The sequence below is a fragment of the Neophocaena asiaeorientalis genome, unplaced genomic scaffold (genome assembly GCF_003031525.2).
Source record: "Neophocaena asiaeorientalis asiaeorientalis breed wild unplaced genomic scaffold, Neophocaena_asiaeorientalis_V1.1 scaffold251, whole genome shotgun sequence".
NCBI lineage: Eukaryota > Metazoa > Chordata > Mammalia > Artiodactyla > Phocoenidae > Neophocaena > Neophocaena asiaeorientalis.
The window spans coordinates 609,960-634,593 of NW_020173377.1; the positions used below are offsets into that span (position 1 = coordinate 609,960).

The 24,634-nt window shown below is 40.7% G+C and overlaps 1 protein-coding gene across 1 annotated transcript in view; it reads left to right on the forward strand.

Moving 5' to 3' along the window:
• Nucleotides 1-1,546: 1,546 nt before the first annotated feature.
• The window catches only part of IQCF2 (IQ motif containing F2), a 35,828-nt gene continuing 12,740 nt past the window's right edge, over nucleotides 1,547-24,634 (forward strand). Inside the window, 3 exon segments of the mRNA XM_024746419.1 lie at nucleotides 1,547-1,681; nucleotides 15,954-16,055; nucleotides 16,811-17,250. Of these exon segments, the coding sequence (XP_024602187.1) occupies nucleotides 1,631-1,681; nucleotides 15,954-16,055; nucleotides 16,811-17,194 (537 nt within the window). The 5' untranslated portion in view covers nucleotides 1,547-1,630 and the 3' untranslated portion in view covers nucleotides 17,195-17,250.

Below are 24,634 nucleotides of genomic sequence, written 5' to 3' on the forward strand. Positions count from 1 at the left end.
CCTATCATGGGTGTTGAACGTAAGAGGGAAATAGGGCAATGTTTTTCGAACTTTATCAACAGTCCCAGTGATGTGGAGGATCTCATTAAAGCAGATTGCTGGGCCCCACTCACCATTTCTTTTTTTTTTTTTTTTTTTATTAATTTATTTATTTTTGGCTGCATTGTGTCTTCGTTGCTGCGCGTGGGCTTTCTCTAGTTGCGGCGAGCGGGGGCTACTCTTCATTGCGGTGCATGGGCTTCTCATTGCAGTGGCTTCTCTTGTTGTGGAGCATGGGCTCTAGGCGCATGGGTTTCAGTAGTTGTGGCACGCGGGCTCTAGAGCGCAGGCTCAGTAGTGTGGCGCACAGGCTTAGTTGCTCCGTGGCATGTGGGATCTTCCCGGACCAGGGCTCGAACCTGTATCCCCCGCATTGGGAGGCAGATTCTCAACCACTGCGCCACCAGGGAAGCCCCCACTCACCATTTCTGATTCAGTGTATCATGTTCCCAAGAATGAGTATTTCTAACAAGTTTCCAGGTGATACTGTGGCAACTCTTCTAGGGAATACCACTACATTAGAAAAATCTACAATTCTTCCCCTTCTGAGTGGGAAACGGTCAGTTTTGCCTCCTATGAGTCTTTCTCCTGTGTGTCTCCTTTACTACTCATACAAAACACTTAATTTTTGACACTTTTGGAAAACCCTATTTCAGTCCTTTCCCTTCTCAAGAAAAGGGGGTGTAAAGCTGAAAATTCCACACTCTGATTATATATTGATCTTTTCAATGACCAGCCTTCATTGTTAGTCCATCCAGGAGCTCTCTCAGAATCACCTCATTAGAACAAAGGACACACGCCTATCATCCAGGAAATTATAAGAATTTCAGAAGCTCTGTGTCATGATCCAGTTCAAAGACCAAATATTAGAACAAAAGATGCTCCTAGTGCTGTTATCACTTAAGAAAATACAAGGGTGCTTCCTGGGACTCTCTAGGCTTCCACCGTTTCTCTGTAGTTCTTCCGGTTTCTCTGCTGGCGCGATTCCCACCTCTTCCCCTTTGCCTCTCGGATTTAACGAGCTCTCCTGAGACCTAGGCCTCCAAATGTGGGGGTGGGTGAGGAACAAATGTTAGTTAGCCTCATTGGCAAGGTCAAGGCCATGTTCAGTTCCAGTGCCAAGGTCATGAAGCCCAATTGTGAGAAGCTGGGAGTTCAAGTCTGGAATCTTCCAGGCCCTCGTGGAGCTGGAGATGAACTCGGACCTCAAGGCCCAGCTGTGAGAGCTGAACATCAAAATTGCCAAGGACATTGAAGTTAGTGGTGGTCGGAAAGCTATTATAACCTTTGTTCTCATTCCTCAATTGAAATCTTTCCAGAAACTCCAGGTCCGGCTATTGTGTGAGTTGGAGAAGAAGTTCAGCAGGAGACATGTTGTCTTTGTCACTCAGAGGAGAATTCTGCCTAAGCCAACTCGAAAAAGCCATACAAAAAATAAGCAAGCATCCCAGGAGCTGCACTCTGACAGCCGTGCATGATGTGATCCTGGAGGACTTGGTTTTCCCAAGTGAGATTGTGGGCAAGAGAATCCGCAAGAAACTGGATGGCAGCTGGCTCATAAAGGTTCATTTGGATAAAGCACAGCAGAACAATGTGGAATACAAAGTTGAAACATTTTCTGGTGTCTATAAGAAGTTCATGGGTAAGTATATTAATTTTGAATTCCCATAGTTTCAGTTGTAAACAAAAATGACTAAATAAAATATTATTCACAATTTAAAAAAAAAGAAATTACAAGGTTTTCAGGAGCTCTGTGCCAGGGTCTAGGGGCAAAGACCAATATATATTTTCTATTTCTTCCAAGTCTGTAATATCTTGGTGTAAGAAATAATCAAAAGTGAGGGGGACATGTCAAAAGAATGCAGAAGCCAGGCTGAAGGGCTCCCATTGGCCAAATCTGGGTCAATTTGAGCACCAAAATTATGATGATAGCAGATTATAACCTATAGAATTAAATAGGAACCCATCAGTTCACACTGATATAAATTAATAAATGAAAAATTTAATGAGAAGAGAAGTATCTTCCTTAGAAAGCAACTAATATATGTAGGAAGGATTAAGGTATTAGAAAGTCACTGCTCAGTCACAATGGCCGAGGGATAGGAAGTAGAGTTCACCTCCCTCCACAGAAACATTGAAAATAGATCTACAAGCAGAATGATTCACACAGAACAGCTACTGAATGCCGACAGAAGACCTCAGATGTCCGAAAAGACAAGAAAACCTCCACCTAACTGGGTAGGACAAAAGGAAAAAGAAAAAGAAGGAATCAGGACAGGGCTGCACCCTGGGGAGGGAGCTGTGAAGGAGGAAAGTTTCCTGCACCGTGGGAAGGTTTCTCACAAGTGGAGAAATTAAGACGGAGGGGGAGTTTTGGAGCCTAAAAGGGGAAGCAGCAACTGGTTTGTGAAAGGCAAAATGGAGACTAACCTGCACAGAGGGTCAGCATCCCCACCCTGCACTCTCAAACCTGAGTTACTCCTCTGTTAGTGAGGTTGAATGTCAGGTACTAAAGCTCAGACTCCTAAGCTCAGGCCCAGAGAGAGGACCAGGGTTAGGTGCAGAAAGATCCTGAAGAGGTTGGGCCACAGCAACTGAGGGTGTACTAGGAAGAAGCCTGGGCCCACCAGAGAGGCAAGGAACCATTATTGGGAGGCGCATGAGAAGAGGAGAGGGAACACCGTAAGAACTTCTATCTCTGTGAGCGCTCCCAGGCAACAGGACACCGCCTACAGGAGTTCTGGGGGCAGGTGCTAGTAGCCACCACCATCTTGGGCTCCAGAGGTGGGCACTGGCTGCCTCTTCCAGACCCACAGGCAGACACCAGGCCCCACCCCTACTGACCCAGGAGGGCGTGGACAGCTCCTAAAACTAGGAATTCTGCCAGCAGGTCACAGAACCCGCCCCTGCTGACCTGGAAGGGTGTGGACAGCTCCCGAAACTAGGAATTCTGCCAGCGGGCCACAGGACCTACCCCGCTGTCCCAGCAGGGCACGAATAGCTCTCACTACTAGAAAATTCACCAGTGGGTGTCAGGACTGCTCTGCTGTCCCAGGAGGATGTGGATAACTACCCCCACTAGGAAATCTGCCCAGAGGAGGGGCTGAAACCACAGCTGATCCCCAGTGGCTGTGTGACTAAGGAAGAAGAGCTGAAATTTCTCCTTGCAGCTGCACAAACTGCGGAGTTACACCTCCACTGATGCCTTCCCTAATTCAGCGCCTGTGAAACATCCGAAAGGACAAGTGCTCTTGCAGCTGCAACAAGTCTGGCTTTAGCAGCTGTGGGCTCTGTGGGCATGTACTCATGGGGGTTGGGCCAGACCAGAGTTTGCGCTGCCTCTTTAGCTCCCCACAGTGGGTACAGGTGTACAACTACTGTAGTCCTGGGACCTGACCTCAGTGGAACTGCGCCGGTGGCCGGGTGAAAACAACACGTGAGAGTCAACAGGGCTGATCGCCAGCATACCCACAGTTAAGGTGGGACTGAGAGCAGTGCCAACAATATACTTTGTGAGCCCTCACAATGGGCAGAAGGGGATACAACAGAGCATATTCACAGTTAAACAGCTTCAGAGGAGGAATACACAGTGGCTTCTCTCCCAGTGGGAGTGCTCCAATCCCATATATCTCACACTGCAGATCAGAATCACAGCTAAGAAACAGATCTTTGGGCCTCTACCCCAACAGCTAGGGAGCTGACCCCACCCCTGACAGGTCAGTGACAACCACAGAGCAAAGGGGAGGCCCTGCTCAATTTCTAGGGCAGACTCTGATCACTATAACACCAATCAAACCCCCTATCAAGGGGAAAATGGCACAAGCCTCTGGACCAACCTCACCCATCAAGGGGGCAGACTCTTATCACTATAACACCAATCAAACCCCCTATCAAGGGGAAAATGGCACAAGCCTCTGGACCAACCTCACCCATCAAGGGGGCAGACACCAGAGGAAGTACAATTCTGCAGCCTGTGGAAGGGAGACCACAAACACAGTAAGTCTGACAAAATGAGATGACAAAGAAATATGTTGCAGACGAAGGAGCAAGATAAAAACCTACAAAAACAACTAAGTGAAGAGAAGATAAACAATCTACATGAAAAAGAATTCAGAGTGATGATAGTCAAGATGATCCAAGATCTCAGAAAAAAAATGGAGGCGGATCGAGAAGATACAAGAAAATTTTAACAAAGACCTAGAAGAACTAAAGAACAAACAGAGATGAGCAATAACTGAAATGAAAAATACACTAGAAGGAATCAATAGCAGAATAACTGAAGCAAAAGAATGGATAAGTGACCTGGAGGCAGAATGGTGGAAATCTCTGCCATGGAACAGGGTAAAGACAAAAGAGGGAATTCCCTGGCAGTTGAGTGGTTAGGATGCCACACTTTCATTGCTGAGGGCCTGGTTTGGGAACTAAGATCCCACAAGCTGTGCAGTGCAGCCAAAATTTTTTTTAAAAGCATAAAAAATGAAAAGAAATGTCTCAGAGACCTCTGGGACAACATTAAATGCACCAACATTCAAATTATAGGGGTCCCAGAAGGAGAAGAAAAATAGAAACGGCCTGAGAAAGTATTTGAAGAGATTATAGTCAAAAATTTCCCTAACATGGGAAAGGAAATAGTCATCAAAGTCCAGGAAATGCAGACTCCCATACAGGATAAACCCAAGGAGGAATGCTCTGAGACACATATCAATAAAACTAACAAAAATTAAATACAGGGGCTTCCCTGGTGGCGCAGTGGTTCAGAGTCTGCCTGCCAATGCAGGGAATGTGGGTTCATGCCCCGGTCCGGGAGGATCCCACATGCCGCAGAACGGCTGGGCCCGTGGGCCACGGCCTCTGGGCCTGTGCGTCTGGAGCCTGTGCTCCGCAACAGGAGAGGCCACAGCAGTGAGAGGCCTGCATACCGCAAAAAAAAAAAAAAACTATTAAAAGCAACAAGGGAAAAGCAACAAATAATATAAAAGGGAATCCCCCTAAGGTTATCAGTTGCTTTTTCAGCAGAAACTCTTCAAGCCAGAAGGGAGTGGCAGGATATATTTAAAACGATGAAAGGGAAAAACCTACAACCAAGAATACTCTACCCACCAAGGCTCTCATTCATATTTGAAGGAGAAATCAAAAGCTTTCCAGACAAGCAAAAGTTAAAAGAATGCAGCACCACCAAACCAGCTTTACAACAAATGCTAAAGGAACTTCTCTAGACAAGAAACACAAGAGAAGAGAACAAAAGAGGAAGGGGAAAAAAAAAGACCTACAAAAACAAACCCAAAACAATTAAGAAAATGGCACTAGGAACATACATATCAATAACTACCTTAAATGTAAATGGATTAAATGCTCCAACCAAAAGACATAGACCAGCTGAATGCATACAGAAACAAGAGCCATATATATGCTGTCTACAATAGACCCATTTCAGACCTAGGGCCACATACAGACTGAAAGTGAGGGTATGGAAAAAGGTATTCCATGCAAATGGAAATCAAAACAAAGCAAGAGTAGCAATACTCATATAAGACAAAATAGACTTTAAAGTAAAGACTCTTATGAGGAACAAAGAAGGACATTCCACAATGATCAAGGATCAATCCAAGAAGATATAACAATTGTAAATATATATGCACCCAGCATAGGAGCACCTCAATATATAAGACAAATACTAACAGCCATAAAGGAGAAATCGAGAGTAGCACAATAATAGTGGGGGACTTTAACACCCCACTTTCATCAGTGGACAGATCATCCAGACATAAAATTAATAGAGGGGGCTTCCCTGGTGGCACAGGGGTTGAGAGTCCGCCTGCTGATGCAGGGGACACGGGTTCGTGCCCCGGTCCGGGAGGATCCCACGTGCCGCGGAGCAGCTGGGCCCGTGAGCCATGGCCGCTGAGCCTGTGTGTCCGGAGCCTGTGCTCCACAATGGGAGAGGCCACAACAGTGAGAGGCCCGCATACCGCAAAAAAAAAAAAAAAATTAGGAACACAGGCCTTAAATGACACAATAGACCAGATAGACATTTTTAAAACAACTTTATTGGCATATAAATGCTTTACAATGGTGTATTAGTTTCTGCTTTATAACATAGTGAATCAGCTATACATATACATATATCCCCATATCTCCTCACTCTTATGTCTCCCTCTCACCATCCCTATCCCACCCCTCTAGGTGGTCACAAAGCACTGAGTTAATCTCCCTGTGCTATGTGGCTGCTTCCCACTAGCTATCTGTTTTACATTTGGTAGTGTATATCTGTCCACGCCACTCTCTCACTTGGTCCCAGCTTACCCTTCCCCCTCCCTGTGTCCTCAAGCCCATTCTCTACATCTGCGTCTTTATTCCCATCCTGCCCCTAGGTTCATCAGAACCATTTTTTTTTTTAGATTCCATATATATTAGCATATAATATTTGTTTTTCTCTTTCTGACTTACTTCACTCTGTATGACCGACTCTAGGTCCATCCACCTCACTACAAATAACTCAATTTCATTTCCTTTTATGGCAGAGTAATATCCCATTGTATATATGTGCCACATCTTCTTTATCCATTCACCTGTTGATAGACACTTAGGCTGCTTCCATGTCCTGGCTATTGTAAATAGTGCTGCAGTGAACATTGTGGTACATGTCTCTCTTGGAACTATGGTTTTCTCAGGGTATATGCCCAGTAGTGGGATTGCTGGGTCATATGGCAGTTCTATTTTTAGTTTTTTAAGGAAACTCCATACTGTTCTCCATAGTGGCTGTATCAATTTACATTCCCACCAATAGTGCAAGAGGGTTCCCTTTTCTCCATACCCTCTCCAGCATTTATTGTTTGTAGATTGTCTTATAGGTTTTTTTTTGAATTTATGTTATTTGCTTTTTTATACAACAGGTTCTTATTACTTATCCATTTTATACATATTAGTGTATACATGTCAATCCCAATCTCCCAATTCATCACACCACCACCACCACCACCCCGCACCGCTTTCCCCACTTGGTGTCCATACATTTGTCCTCTACATCTGTGTCTCAATTTCTGCCCTGTAAACCGGTTCATCTGTACCATTTTTCTATGTTCCACATATATGCATTAATATACGATATTTGTTTTTCTCTTTCTGACTTACTCTGTATGACAGTCTCTAGATTCAACCACATCTCTACAAATGACCCAATTTCATTCTTTTTATGGCTGAGTAATATTCCATTGTATATATGTACCACATCTTTATCCATTCATCTGTCGATGGGCATTTAGGTTGCTTCCATGACCTGGCTATTGTAAATGGTGCTGCAATGAACATTGGGGTGCATGTGTCTTTTTGAATTATGGTTTTCTCTTGGTATATGTCCAGTAGTGGGATTGCTGTGTCATATGGTAATTCTATTTCTAGTTTTTTAAGGAACCTCCATACTGTTCTCCATAGTGGCTGTATCAATTTACATTCCCACCAACAGTGCAAGAGGGTTCCCTTTTCTCCACCCCCTCTCCAACATTTGTTGTTTGTAGATTTTCTGATGATGTCCACTCTAACTGGTGTGAGTTGATATCTCATTGTAGTTTTAATTTGCATTTCTCTAATAATTAGTGATGGTGAGCAGCTTTTCATGTGCTTCTTGGCCATCTGTATGTTTTCTTGGAGAAATGTCTATTTAGATCTTCTGCCCATTTTTGGATTGGGTTGTTTGTTTTTTTAATATTGAGCTGCATGAGCTGTTTATATATTTTGGAGATTAATCCTTTGTTCGTTGATTCATTTGCACATATTTTCTCCCATTCTGAGGGTTGTCCTTTTGTCGTGTTTGTACTTTCCTTTGCTTTGCAGAAGGTTTTAAGTTCTATTAGGTCCCATTTGTTTATTTTTGTTTTTATTTCCATTTCTCTAGGAGGTGGATCAAAAAAGTTCTTGCTGTGATTTATGTCAGAGTGTTCTTCCTATGTTTTCCTCTAAGAGTTTTATAGTGTCCGGTCTCATATTTAGGTCTCTAATCCATTTTGAGTTTATTTTTGTGTATGGCGTTAGGGAGTGTTCTAATTTCATTATTTTACATGTAGCTGTCCAGTTTTCCCAAAGTTTCAATTTCAGTGCTTGTGATTGGTCTGTTCATATTTTCTGTTTCTTCCTGATTCAGTCTTAGAAGGTTATACCTTTCTAAGAATTTGCCCATTTCTTCCACATTGTCCATGTTATTGTCATAGAGTTGCTTGTAGTAGTCTCTTAGGATGCTTTGTATTTCTGCGGTGTCTGTTGTAACTTCTCCTTTTTCATTTCTAATTTTATTGATTTGGGTCCTCTCCCTCTTTTTCTTGATGAGTTTGGCTAATGGTTTATCAATTTTGTTTATCTTCTCAAAGAACCAGCTTTTAGTTTTATTGATCTTTGCTATTGTTTTCTTTGTTTCTGTTTCGTTTATTTCTGCTCTGATCCTCATGATTTTCCTTCTGCTAACTTTGGGTTTTGTTTGTTCTTCTTTCTCTAGTTCCTTTTGGTGTAAGGTTAGATTGTTTGAGATTTCTCTTGTTTCTAGAGGTAAGATTGTATTGCTATAAACTTCCCTCTTAGAACTGTTTTTGCTGCATCGCATAGGTTTTGGATCGTCGTGTTTTCTTTGTCATTTGTCTCTAGGTATTTTTTGATTTCCTCAGTGATCTCTTGGTTATTTAGTAACATATTGTTTAGCTTCCGTGTGTTTGTGTTTTTTATGTTTTTTTCCCCTGTAATTGATTTCTAATCTCATAGCATTGTGGTCATGAAAGATGCTTGATATGATTTCAATTTTTGTAAATTTACTGAGACTTGATTTGTGACCCAGGATGTGATCTATCGTGGAGAATGTTCCGTGCGCACTTGAGAAGAAAGTGTAGTCTGCTGTTTGGGGATGGGATGTCCTATAAATATCAATTAAATCTATCTGGTCTATTGTATCATTTAAAGCTTGTGTTTCCTTATGAATTTTCTGTTTGGATGATCTGTCCATTGGTGTAAGTGAGGTGTTAAAGTCCCCCACTATTATTGTGTTACTGTCGATTGCCTCTTTTATAGCTGTTAGCAGTTGCCTTATGTATTGAGGTGTTCCTATGTTGGGTACATATATATTTATAATTGTTATATCTTCTTCTTGGATTGATCCCTTGATCATTATGTAGTGTCCCTCTTTGTCTCTTGAAACGTTCTGTATTTTAAAGTCTACTTTATCTGATATGAGTATTGCTACTCCAGCTTTCTTTTGATTTCCATTTGCATGGAATATCTTCTTCCATCCCCTCACTTTCAGTCTGAATGTGTCCCTAGGTCTGAGTTGGGTCTCTTGTAGACAGCATATATATGGGCCTTGTTTTTGTATCCATTCAGCGAGCCTGTCTTTTGTTTGGAGCATTTAATACTTTCACGTTTAAGGTAATTTTTGATACGTATGTTCCTATTACCATTTTCTTAATTGTTTTGGGTTTGTTTTTGTTGGTCCTTTCCTTCTCTTATGCTTCCCACTTAGAGAAGTTCATTTAGCATTTGTTGTAGAGCTGGTTTGGTGGTGCTGAATTCTCTTAGCTTTTGCTTGTCTGGAAAGCTTTTGATTTCTCCATCGAATCTGAATGAGATCCTTGCAGGGTAGAGTAATCTTGGTTTTAGGTTCTTCCCTTTCATCACTTTAAATATGTCATGCCACTCTCTTCTGGCTTGTAGAGTTTCTGCTGAGAAATCAGCTGTTAACCTTATGGGAGTTCCCTTGTATGTTATTTATCGTTTTTCCCTTGCTGCTTTCAATAATTTTTCTTTGTCTTTAATTTTTACCAATTTAATTACTATGTGTCTTGGTGTGTTTCTCCTTGGGTTTTTCCTGCGTGGGACTCTGTGCTTCCTGGACTTGGGTGGCTGTTTCCTTTCCCATGTTAGGGAAGTTTTTGACTATAATCTCTTCAAATATTTTCTCTGGCCCTTTCTCTCTCTCTTCTCCTTCTGAGACCCCTATAATGCAAATGTTGTTGTGTTTAATGTTGTCCCAGAGGTCTCTGAGGCTGTCTTCATTTCTTTTCGTTCTTTTTTCTTTATTCTGTTCCGTGGCATTGAATTCCACCATTCTGTCTTCCAGGGCACTTATCCCTTCTTCTGCCTCAGTTATTCTGCTATAGATTCTCTCTAGTGTATTTTTCATTTCAGTTATTTGTATTGTTCATCTGTTTGTTTGTTCTTTAATTTTTCTAGGTCTTTGTTAAACATTTCTTGCATCTTCTCAATCTTTTCCTCCATTCTTTTTCCAAGGTCCTGGATCATCTTCACTATCATTATTCTGAATTCTTTTTCTGGAAAGTTGCCTATCTCCACTTCATTTAGAACCTCATTGTAGTTTTTTTTTTTGTTTTTTTTTAAATATTTATTTATTTATTTTTGGCTGCGTTGGGTGTCCGTTGCTGTGCGCAGGCTTTCTCTCTAGTTGCGGCGAGCGGGGGCTACTCTTCATTGCGGCGCGCAGGCTTCTCACTGCAGTGGCCTCTCTTGTTGTGGAGCATGGGCTCTAGAGCACAGGCTCAGTAGTTGTGGCACACGGACCCAGTTGCTCTGCGGCATGTGGGATCTTCCTGAATCAGGGCTCGAACCCGTGAGTGGAGATTAATCCTTTGCCAGTTGCTTCAATTGCAAATATTTTCTCCCATTCTGAGGGCTGTCTTTTCGTCTTATGTTTTCCTTTGCTTTGCAAAAGGTTTTAAGTTTCACTAGGTCCCATTTGTTTACTTTTGTTTTTATTTCCATTTCTCTAGGAAGTGGGTCAAAAAGGATCTTCCTGTGATTTATGTCATAGAGTGTTCTGCCTATGTTTTCATCTAAGAGTTTTATAGTGTATGGCCTTACATTTTTTAGACCAGATAGACTTAACTGATATTTATAGGGCATTCCACCCGAAAGCAGCAGAATACAGTTTCTTCTCAAGTACACACAGAACATTCTCCAGGATAGATCACATCTAGGGTCACAAGTCAAGTCTCAGTAAATTTAAGAAAATTGAAATCATAACATGCATCTCTTCCAACCACAACGCTATGAGGTTAGAAATCAATTACAGGGGAAAAAAACTGTAAAAAGCACAAACACATGGAAGCTAAACAATATGGTACTAGATAACCAATGGATCACTGAAGAAATCAAGGAGGAAATAAAAAATACCTAGAAACACATGACAACGAAAACACGTTGACCCAAAACCTATGGGATGCAGCAAAAGCAGTTCTAAGAGGGAACTTTATAGCAATACAATCTTACCTCTAGAAACAAGAAAAATGTCAAATAAACAACCTAACCTTACACCTAAAGGAACTAGAGAAAGAAAAACAAGCAAAACCCAAAGTTAGTAGAAGGAAAGAAATGATAAAGGTCAGAGCAGAAATAAATGAAATAGACAAAGAAAACAATAAAAAAAAAAGATTAGTGAAACTAAAAGCTTGTTCTTTCATAAGATAAACAAAAGTGATAAACCCTTAGCCATACTCATCAAGAAAAAAACGGAGAGGACTCAAATCAATAAAATTAGAAATGCAAAAGAAGTTACAACTGACACCACAGAAATACAAAGGCTCATAAGAGACTACTACAAGCAATTATATGCCAATAAAATGGACAACCTGGAAGAAATGGACAAATTCTTAGAAAGGTACAGCCTTCCAAGACTGAACCAGGAAGAAATAGAAAATAGGAATAGACCAATCACAAGTAATGAAATTGAAACTGTTATTAAAAATCTTCCAACAACAAAAGTCCAGGACCAGATGGCTTCACACGTGAATTCTGTCAAACATTTAGAGAAGAGTTAGCACCTATCCTTCTCAAACTCTTCCAAAAAAATTGCAGAGAAAGGAATACTCCCAAGCTCATTCTACGAGGCCACTATCACCCTGATACCAAAACCAGACAAAAATATCACAAAAAATGAAAATGATAGTCCAATATCACTGAAGAACATAGACACAAAAATCCTTAAGAAAATACTAGCAAACAGAATCCAGCAACACATTAAAAGGATCAGACACCATGATCAAGTGTGATTTATCCCAGGGATGCAAGGATTCTTCAATATACGCAAATCAATCAATGTGATACACCATATTAACAAATTGAAGAATAAAAACCATATGATCATCTCTATAAATGCAGAAAATGCTTTTGACAAAATTCAACACCCATATATGATAAAAACACTCCAGAAAGTGGGCATAGAGGGAACCTACCTCAACATAATTAAGGCCATATATGACAAACCCACAGCAAACATCATTCTCAATGGTGAAAAACTGAAAGCATTTCCTCTAAGATCAGGAACAAGACAAGGATGTTCACTCTCACCACTATTATTCAACATAGTTTTGGAAGTCCTAGCCATGGCAATCAGAGAAGAACAAGAAATAAAAGAATCCAAATTGGAAAAGAAGAAGTAAAACTGTCACTGTTTGCAGATGACATGATTCTATACATAGATAATCCTAAAGACCCTACCAGAAAACTACTAGAGCTGATCAATGAATTTGGTAAAGTTGCAGGATACAAAATTAATACACAGAAATCTCTTGCATTCCTATACACTAACAGTGAAAAATTAGAAAAAATAGTTAAAGAAACACTCCCATTTACCATCACAACAAAAGGAATAAAATACCTAGGAATAAACCTACCTAAGGAGGCCAAAGACCTGTACTCAGAAAAGTGTAAGACACTGATGAAAGATATCAAAGATGACACAAACAGATGGAGAGATATACCATGTTCTTGGATTGGAAGAATCAATATTGTGAAAATGACTATACTATCTAAAGCAATCTACAGATTCAGTGCAACCCCTGTCAAATTACCAATGGCATTTATCACAGAATTAGAATAAAAAATTTTACAATTTGTATGGAAACAAAAAAGACCCCGAATAGACAAAGCAATCTTGAGAAAGAAAAATGGAGCTGGAGGAATCAGGCTCCCTGACTTCAGAGTATACTATGAAGCTACAGTAATCAAAACAGTATGGTACAGGCACAAAAACAAATATAGATCAATGGAACAGGATAGAAAGCCCAGAGATAAACCCATACACTTTTGGTCACCTAATCTCTGACAAAGGAGGCAAGAATATACAGTGGAGAAAAGACGGTCTCTTCAATAAGTGGTGCTGGGAAAATAAGACAGCTACATGTAAAAGAATGAAATTAGAACACTCCCTACACCATACACAAAAATAAACTCAAAATGTAAGACCGGACACTATAATACTCTTAGAGGAAAACATAGGTAGAACACTCTATGACATAAATTGCAGCAAGATCTTTTTTGATCCACCTCCTAGAGTGATGAAAATAAAAAACAAAAATAATAAATGGCATCTAATTAAACTTAAAATCTTTTGCACAGCAAAGGAAAGCATAAACAAAACAAAAAGACAACCTTCAGAATGGGAGAAAATATTTGCAAACGAAGCAAGCAACAAGGGATTAATCTCCAAAATATACAAACGACTTGTGCAGCTTAATGTCAAAAAAACAAGTAACCCAATCAAAAAATGGGCAGAAGATCTAAATAGACATTTCCACAAAGAAGACATATGGATGGCCAAAAAGCACATGAAAAGGTGCTCAACATCACTAATTATTAGAGGAATGCAAATCAAAACTACAATGAGGTATCACCTCACACCAGTCAGAATGGCCATCATCAAAAAATCTACAAACAATAAATGCTGGAGAGGGTGTGGAGAAAAGGGAACCCTCCTACACTTTTGGTGGCACTGTAAATTGGTGCAGCCACTGTGGAGAACAGTATGGATTTTCCTTAAAAAACTAGAAATAGAACTACCATATGACCCAGCAATCCCACACCTAGGCATATACCTGGAGAAAACCATAGTTCAAAAAGATACATGCGGGGACTTCCCTGGTGGTTGAGTGGCTAACACTTTGCCTTCCAATGTAGGGGGTGTGGGTTTGATTCCTCGTGGGGGAGCTAAGATCCCACATGCCTTGCAGCCAAAAAACCAAAACATAAAACAGAAGCAATATTGTAACAAATTCAGTAAAGACTTTAACAATGGTGCACATCAAGAAAATCTTTAAAAAAAAAAAAAAGATACATGTACGCAAATGTTCATTGCAGTACTATTTACAATAGCCAGGACATGGAAGCAACCTAAATGTCCATCAACAGAGAAATGGATAAAGAAGATATAGTACATATATACAATGGAATATTACTGAGCCATAGAAAAGAACAAAATAATGCCATTTGCAGCAACATGGATGGACCTAGAGATTGTCATAGTAAGTGAAGTAAGTCAGACACAGAAAGACAAATATCATATGAAATCGCATATATGTGGAATCTTAAAAAAAAAGAGGTAAAAGTCACGGATGTAGAAAACAAACTTATGGTTACCAGGGGATAAGGGGGAGGGGAGGATAAATTGGGAGATTGGGATTGACATATACACACTACTATATATAAAATAGATAATAAGCACCTACCGTGTAGCACAGGGAACTCTACTCAATACTCTGTGATGGCCTATATGGGAAAAGAATCTTAAAAAAAAAAAGGAGTGCGTATATATATATATAAAACTGATTCACTTTGCTGTACACCTGAAAGTAAGACAACATTGTAAATCAACTATACTCCAATAAAAAATTTTTTAAAAAGAAATTCTCTGCTTAGAAATAATCATAGTAATAAATAACTCAGGCAATAAACATTAAGAAATGCTAATATGAAGGTGTGACGAAGATGGTGAAGTAGGTAGACCCTGAGCTCACCTCCTCCCACAAGAATACCAAAATTAAAACTACTTACAAAGCGACTATCTATGAGAATGACCTAAAGACTAGCAGAAACGATTTTCCACAGCTAAAGATATAAAGAAGGAACCACAACGAGATGGGTGGGAGGAATGGAGTCAGTATAGTCAAGACCCAAACTCCAGGGTGACAACCCACAAACAAAACGGTAATAATCATTACAGAGGTTCTCCTCAAGGAGTGAGGGGTCTGAGCCCCACACAGGGCTCCTTCGCCTGGGGATCCTGCACCGGGATGATGAGCCCCCAGAATTTCTGGCTTTGAAGTCCAGCGGGGCTTGTGTGGGGGAAAGCTGAAGGGCTGTGGGAAACAGAGACTGTTCTTAAAGCGCTCATGAAAAATCTCACACGCTCTGAGACCCACCCAGCACAGAGGCAGTAATTTGAAAAATATCAGCTTTTAAATTTATCTTCCACCACTCATTTTTGTTTTCTATTTAATTAATTTTAAGCTTTTTTTAAAATTTTACTGCTTTCTAGATTCATCTAGTCTCTCTAGTTTCCTATGGCGCACTGAGGTACTGAAACTTGAATCCAGGGAAGACAGGAAGTGCTAAGTCTGAGAGACAGTAGAGAGCTGTATGGAGCTATCCTGCCATGGTCCCTCCTGCCCTCCTGTGTGACTGATAATGAGAAAGGATGTGGATGGGCCTCACTGGAGGAACGGCACCCAAGTGCCCTATCTTTCCACTCTGAGTTCGGATACGTCTCTGACAGAAGGGAAGTGGACAGGTAATACAAGTTCCCATGGAGCTTGTTTGTGAGGAAGACTCAACTTATGTGGCATATATCCTAATCCTGATGTCATAAAGCAATTGTTAACTCATAGCTCTCCCACTCATATTACTCATCAGACCTTGAGAAGTAGAGAAATAAAGGAACCATCTAGAGACAAGCCATGGGGGTTCAATTTTGTGTAAGAGACATGGCCAGATCCACTCGGCAGGCTTGAGGGTGGGTGGGAATCACTCTGGACTTCACAACTTTTGGGAAAAAAGAGGATGCTGAGGCAGGGGGTATCTTTGTGCAGAGCCATAGAGAGAAACAGTACTCTTAGCTCATCCATTCATTTCCTGTTTAATTCTCATGACAGACAGACGGCAATTTAATTTTAATTGTGATTGAGGATTCCGAAGACGAAATTAGGTTGAAGCAGAAGAAGAAGCAGAAGCAGAAGGAGCAGCAGAAAAAAGAGGTAGGTAAAATCTCCATATAATTAACAGATATCCAGAACATTTATGTCAGTGTCATGAGGGTGTGGAATTGTGCCTCTTAGGGATCCAGAGTTTAAAGTAATCAGGAGTCAATTCAATACTGGCTTATTTTTCCTTCACTTCCTTCTCAGCATGAACTCTCTGGCTCTGGGTTTGACTGTGACACAAAGAGTGAATGGCGAGAAGGAAAGCCATCAAGAAATGCATGAGCTGGGAGATGAGGATGTGAGGACTCTGAATTAGAAAGTAGAATGTTCACAGTATGGGGAGTCTGGGAGTAGAATATGTGATGACGGTGTTAAAAACTCACCGCCATATTGAAATACACTGTTGTGGCAGAAAGAAATCAGCCAATGGGACTAGAATTAGCAGAGAATACCAGGCAAAAACATTATGAGGCCAAACCTCCCAAACCCTATAAATACTGAAGAGGTAGAGTACAACTAAGTCCCTCACATTCTTAATGCACCCTCCTAGTTACTAATGGTTTTTCTCTTGATCCATGCACCTGTGAGGTAGTCAAGAGGAGGATGCTATGACTCTGAGGGTAAGGTGATGTGTCCATGTTGGCAGAGGAGGACTCACCACCCAGGACTTCTGCCTCTCAGTGTCCTGCTAACTCCCCTGAAGTCTCCAAAGAAGGGCTGACTATTAAAAGAATCAAGGCCCTTTCCAGGAATATCCTAGAAGTTGGTGGCACGAAGTTCCGTGAGTGGTCTCTCTTATCTCTGCCTAGAAAAATATAAAAGAAAGAATAAAAGCAGCCAAGAAGATCCAGGCCTGGTTGCGTGGAACCCTGGTATGCCAGACATTGTTACACACAGCCCTCAAGGCCTGGATCATTCAGTGCTGGTGGAGACTGACAATGGACAGGCTGCGGCAGAAGAAGCGGAGGGCAGCCCTGATTTCCTGCACACACACACAGAGGGCAGTGGTCAAGCTCCAGTCTTCGGTCCGTATGTGGCACATCCACTGGTGATACTGCCAGGTGCTCAATGCCATCTACATGATCCAGTACCACTGGCAAGGCTACAACTACCTGACCTGTGCTCTTCTCCGGGGCCACTGTGTAGTCACAGCCACTCACCTGAAGTTCCACATTGAAATCATCAACCCCTAAGGGATGGCAAGAAGCGGCACTGTCTCCTGTCCTCAGTAAAGGTCTAACCTGATCTGGTATGTCTCATGGTCTCCCCACCAGCTAATGGAAATTTTAGGACTTAAGCCATGTGCCTCCTCTTCTCCCTGGGAAAGAACTTTAGTGAGGTTTTTCCCTTGTGCCCATGAACCCTGTTCTGGACTGACAATTCCATAGGCTACTTACTTAGTTGTCAAAACAGAAACCAAGGTCCTAGTTTAATATAACAGAGCCAGAAATCCCAGCTCCCATCCCCAGCCCCATTCCTTTCTTCTTGCCAGGAATCTGCGAGACAGGTGAGCTACATCTTCCTGAAGACTTTGGGTACCTCTGCACATGAGAACAGACAGTGAGGGTCTTCTCTGTCCGCCTGCAGTTGGGGATTGACTGGGATCTCAGATGCCTCAGACAAGGTATCTTTGGCAATCACCTAGTGAAAAGGTCAGCATGTGGCTGACTCTTCTGCTAGAAGTGCAGTGCAGCCCCAGGTAAAGGACAGGAGGCTGGCCTTAGTGATAGATGTGACTGGGCATGCTGACGAGCAGGTGATGACCCTGGGGACTGGTAGAAAACAGGAGTTCATGGCACTTCAACTCCATCTTCACAATTCCCTTACCAGAACTCCTCTCCCTGAGGGCTGTGTAGCAAACAGGGCTCCCCCTGATATTACCCCCATCCCTACTCTTGTCTCCATTCTCACTCCCATGGTCATACTAAAGCAGTGCTATACTCAGTAGCAATTTCTGTGATGATGGAAATGTTCTGTATCAGTGCTGTCCAGTGTGGTAGCCACTAGCCACACATGGTTGTGGAGCACTTGAAATGTCCCTGGTGCAACTAAAGAATTGACTTTTAAATTTTATTTAAATTAATTTATGTTTAAATAGCCACATACGGCTAGTGGCTATTCTATTGAATAGTGTGGCTCTGGACCTTACCATTACCAATCAGTGTACTGTTGCCCAAATTGCTTTTTCTGGAGTTTCATTCTCTTTTTACTTCATTCTCTCCTTCCAGTTCACCTTTCAAATACCCCTAATAGAATGTTTCTTCAGATGTGATAAAGTCTTCCAATCTATTGACCCTACCAATTTTTTTTACAGCCATCACCCTGACAAACCCTTGTATCTCTCTTTACCCAGTTCAGATTCTATACTTAATTATTGTAATCTCTCCCCTGAACAACTTGACTTCCCTTGGCCCTCTCTCTGCAAACGTATGTGGGATGAACTTAATTATCTACCTGCTCTGTGCCTGCAGAAGAGTGGTATGGCTAGAGCAAAACACCCATGAGGCATGGTCTCGGTTCATATTCATGACTGCAAATCTCCATTGGACAAATTTCCCAATAAATTTGTCTGGTGTGTTTGCATTTCTTTTTTCTGAATTGAATAATTCATACCACCTCCTCTCCAAATGCCCAATTCTACTTCTCCCCTTGAACTCCATAATGATGATATATGTCACCACACACTTAACGGAAGAAATAGGAGCAGACTGGACCTCCATCTTCCTACCACCTCATTCTCCATCCCAGCTCCATCTGGACCACACTTGCTGCCTTCCCTCCAAGTGAAATAAATGAAGGGTCTTTGATCCCATCAAAGGTTAACTCCTCCATTATCCTGCTGCCATCTCAAGGTGTTTGATCCTGCATTCATAACCCCACTATCCAAATTATCAATGTCTACCTCTTCCACCTTTAAAAAATATGATCTTAATCAGTTTCTTTTCCAGTTCTCTGTTTCTCCTCATAGCAAATCATGCCATCACTGTTTCCACTTCTGTTCCTACTATTTTCTCTTCAGCCCATTCCAATCAGGCTTCTACCCCTCTTACTTCACGGACACTGCACTCATCAACATCACCAACATTGCAGCTGACCAAATCCAATGGTTATTTCTCTGTTCTTATGCATTCTCTCTACATTAGGCTACAGAGTTTATTACTCCCTTCTTATTGAAATACATAATTTTTTAAAGGCAAACAACAAAAATCATACCACTTAATCCACAATACTTTAATATATATCTTTAATAGATGAGACCTTTGTAAAAATATAACCTCAATATTATCATATCTATCAACAGTCACAATAATTCATAGAATATATATGTAATATCATATATCTTAATATCATAGAATATATATGTACCTAATAACTGAGCTTCAAGATACATAAAGTAGAATTCCCCTGTGCCCCTTTGTGGTCACCCACTACTCTCCACCAAACCCTAGCAACCACTGGTGTGTAATATGTACGAATTGTTTTCCCTTTTCCAGAATGTTATGTAGAAGGAATAATAATTTGTAACCTTTTGAATCTGGCGGCTTTCATTTAGCATAATGTGTCTGAGACCTGTGGTGGTGTGGGTACTCATTTGTTTTAATTGCTGAGTGGTATTCCATTGTATGGATGTTATCAGAAATTTTTACCAGTTGAAGGGTCTTGGAGTTGTTTCCAGTTTGGGGTGATTACAAATTAATCTGCTATGTATATGTGTGTTTTTTTGTGTGAACCTAAGTTTTGCACTTTATTTGGTTAAAAACCTAGGAGTGAGAGCTTCCAATTTTGGTACAAGGTGGTGTCAACTAATTTTCCCTTCTCCTCCCCTCTAAATACAAAGTAAATACTCTGAAAATAATTCAGCAATCATAAAAGGACTCTGAAATATGGAGAGATGGCAGATCATCTAGGAGTCTCAAGATTTTAAAAGGTACACCTAGGGCTTCCCTGGTGGCTCAGTGGTTGAGAGTCCACCTGCCGATGCAGGGGACTTGGGTTCGTGCCCTGGTCCGGGAAGATCCCACATGCCGCGGAGCGGCTGGGCCCGTGAGCCATGGCCGCTGAGCCTGCGCGTCCGGAGCCTGTGCTCTGCGGCGGGAGAGGCCACAATGGTGAGAGGCCCGTGTACCGCAAAAAAAAAAAAGGTACACCTAGATGAATTCTTGTTTTATCTGTCATACATCTCAGACTGGACACCAGATATGTCTGCAACCTAAAACCAACAACAGGCATAGGGAAAGCTAAACAAAACAAACAAAACAAGAAAAGCATGTTCTCTCTGGTCAAAAGAAGGGGAAGCCCAGCAGAGACTAAGCAGGGAGACCCACGCCTAGTGGCAACAGCAGACTGAATTGCCTACGGTACCCTTATAAGCCAACCCATCCCATGCCCCACATGCACTGGCAGCAACAGGCATGATCTGCTCACAACAGCAGCAACAGTGGAACCCAGGCTTATCCACCCACTCCACACCCCACATCCATTAGCAGTGGTGACCCAGTCTATCCTCAGCAGCAGTAAAAGCAGAACGCATGTGGGCCAACACACTTCATTTATCATCTGCTAACAGAAGCAGGCTTGATCTACCCACAGCAGCAACAGCAGAACCTGAGCAGATCAACCCATCTCCTACCCCAAACTAAATGGGAGGAGAGGGGGGACCCTCCTGTACCTCAGCTCCAACAAGCCTAGTATCTCCTGGCCTTCCAGTCAGTGGCAGAGGCAATCCAGACCTAGCAGCCCCTGGCCATCCAGCCAGCCACAGAAGAAGATCCAGAACAGGAACTTCCTGTCCCTCCACCCAACAGCAAAATGCAGTCCAGGTAGCCCTTCTCTCCTCCAGTGGCACCAGCAGAGACAGAGTGGGAAATCCACTGACACCAGGTGGCCAGTGAACAGGCCAGGATATTGCTCTCTACCTCAGAAGTCCAACATCCTAAACCCTCCATCTAATGGCAAGAGGGAACCCAGGAAAATGGCTTCTACCTTGTAGGTGGCACCAGAAGGGATCCAGTGGAACCAAAAGAATAAAGCAGACCAGAATTGCATTGAAAGAGCCCAGAAAAGAAAATGTTCATTGGAAACAGGGCCCACAAAAGTAGGCCAGCATCTACATACTAAACCTAAATAGGATGCTGCCTTCTAGAATAGAAGATTTAAATGGCATTGAGAGCCTCCTAATATAATATCCAAAATGTCCAGCATACAATAGAAAATCACTCATCATACCAAGAACCAATAAAAGTATGATGTTAGATGTGGATTCTCTTTATCAAGTTAAAGTTAGGTAGTTCCCTCTACTCCTAACTTGCTAAGAGTTTCGTTTTTATCATGAATGGGTGTTGGATTTTGTCAAATGGTTTTTCTGTTTCTGACTATATATAGTCATATGATTTTTCTTCTTTAGCCTGTTGATATGGTGGATTGATTAATTTTTGAATGTTTGAAGTAGCCTTGCTTACCTGGGATAAATTTATACTTGGTGCTGGTGTATAATTTCTTTTGTACCTTGCTGGGTTTGATTTTTACCTCTACGTTCCTGAGAGATACTAATGTACACTTTTTAAAAAATTCCCTTTGTCTGATTTTGATATCAAGGTAATACTGACCTTATAAAAATTGGGAGCATTCTCTCCTTTTCTGTTTCCTGGAAGATATTATGTAAAATTGGTGTGAAAATTCTTCTTTAAATATTTTGTAAAAATTCTTTAGTGAAGCCATCTGGGCCTGGAGATCTCTTTTTAGAGAACTTTTAAATTACAAATTCAATTTCTTTAATGGCCAAGGGACTATTCAGGTATCTGTTTCATCTGATTGGGTTGGTATTGTGTAACTTTCAAACAGTTGATCAGTTTCTTTTAAGTTGTTGAATTTATGAGAATAAGGTTACTCATAGTGTGTTTCTTTATGCTTTTTTTAAATATTTTATTTTTTTTAATACAGCAGGTTTTTATTAGTTATCCATTTTATACATTTTAGTGTATATATGTCAATCCCAATCTCCCAGTTCATCCCACCACCACCACCACCACCACCCCAATTTCCCCCCTTGGTTCCGTACATTTGTTCTGTACATCTTTGTCTCTATTTCTGCCTTGCAAACCAGTTCATCTGTAACATTTTTCTAGATTCCACATATATGCGTTAATATACGATATTTGTTTTTCTCTTCCTGACTTACTTCACTCTGTATGACAGTCTCTATGTCCATCAACGTCTCTACAAATGACCCAGTTTCGTTCCTTTTTATGGCTGAGTAATATTCCATTGTATATATGTACCACATCTTCTTTATCCATTCGTCTGTTGATGGGCATTTAGGTTGCTTCCATGGCCTGGCTATTGTAAATAGTGCTGCAATGAACATTGTGTACATGACTCTTTTTGAATTATGGTTTTCTCTGGGTATATGCCCAGTAGTGGGATTACTGGGTCATATGGTAATTCTATTTTTAGTTTTTTAAGGAACCTCCATACTGTTCTCCATCGTGGCTGTATCAATTTACATTCCCACCAACAGTGCAAGAGGGTTCCCTTTTCTCCACACCCTCTGCAGCGTTTGTTGTTTGTAGATTTTCTGATGATGGCCATTCTGATTGGTGTGAGGTGATACCTCCTTGTAGTTTTGATTTGCATTTCTCTGTTCCCTTATGCTTTTAATGGCTGCCAGATCTATAGTGGGGGGAATGGGAGAAAGTCTAGGCAAAAAGTTCTTAGACTTGACTGCAAACATACAATCCATAAAAGGAAAATTGATACATTAGACTTGGTCAAATTTAAAACTTTTGCTCTATGAAAGACGCTGTTAACAGAATGAAAAGACAAGTTGGGTGACAGGAGAAAATATTTGCAAACCACATATTTGATGGACTTGTATCTAGAATATATTTTTATCATTTTTCCAGTTTTATTGAGGTATAATTACAAATGAAAATTGTATATATTTAAGATGTACAACACGATGGTTTGATATATGTATACATTGTGAAATGATTACCACAATCAAGTTAACGCATCCATTACCTCACAGTTACCTTTTCTTTAAAACAAGAACCCTTAAAAACCACTCTCAGCAAATTTCAAGTATACAGTTCAATATTATTATTATATTCACCATGCTGTCCATTAGATCCCCAAACTTACCATAAAACTGAAAGTTTTTACCATTTAATAAACAGCCCCCCATTTTCCCCACCTCCCAGCCCCAAGTAACCACTGTTCAACTCTGTTAGATTCCACTTTGTGAGATTGTACAGTATTTGTCTTTCTCTGTTGGGCTTATTTTACTTATGTCCTCCATAAGGTCCTCCAGGTTCATCTATGTTGTCACAAATGTAAGGATTTCTTTCTCTTTTTATGGCTGAAAAATATTTCATTTTATATGTGTATCCATTCGTCCTTTGATAGAAAGAGGGTATTTCCATAGCTTGGCTATTATGAATAATGCTACAGTAAACATGAGAATGCAGATATCTCTTTGATAAAGTGATTTTCTTTCCTTTGGATATATACCCAGAAGTAGGATTGCTAGATCATATGGTAGTTTTATTTTGAATGTATTGAGGAACCTCCATACTGATTAATGATTAACATAATGATTGTACCAACTTATATCCCACCAGCAGTGTATACAAGGACTCCCCTATCTCCACACCCTCGCCAACCCTTATCATTTGTCTTTTGATAATAGCCATTCTAACAGGTGTGAGGTAATATCACATGTGGTTTTGACTTGCATTTCCATTATTAGTGGTGTTGAGTAATTTTTTCATCTACCTGTTGGCCATTTGTATGTATTCTTTGGAAAAATGTCTATTCAGGTCACTGGCCATTTTTTAATTAGGTTTGGTTTTGTTTTTGTTGTTATTGTTTGTTTTTGTTTTTCTTCATTATTGGATTATATGAGTTCCTGGTATATTTTGGCAATTAACCCCTTATCAGACACACATTTTACAAATATTTTCTCTTGTGCCGTAGGGTGCTTTTTTATATTGCTGATTGTTTCCTCTGCTGTGCAGAAGTTTTTAATTTGCTGTAGTCTCGCTTGTTTATTTTTGCTTTTGTTGCTTGTGCTTTTGAGGTCATATCCAAAAAAATCATTGCCAAGACCATTGTCAAGCAGTATTTCCCCTGTTTTCTTCTAGAAGTTTTGTGGTTTTAGGTCTTGCACTTAAGTCTTTGATCCACTTTGAGTTGATTTTTGCATATGGTGTAAGGGAAGGGTCCAATTTCATTCTTTTGCATGTGGATATACTGTTTTCCCACCAGTTATTGAAGAGACCATTCTTTACCAATTGTATATTCTTGGCTCCCTTGTCAAATATTACTTCACCCTACATATATGTATGTGTTTATTACTGGGCTTTCAATTCTGTCCAGTTGGTCTGTGTCTGTTTTTATGTCAGTTCCATACCGTTCTGATTACTATAGCTTTGTAATATATTTTGTAACCAGGAAGTGTGATTCCTCCAGCTTTGTTCTTTTTTTCTCAAGAATACTTTGGATATTTAGGGTCTTTTACAGTTATATACAAATTTTAGGAATTTTTCTATTTCTGTGAAAAATGCCATTGGAATTATGATAGGGATTACACTGAATCTATAGATTGCTTTGGCTGGTAAGGATATTTTAACAGT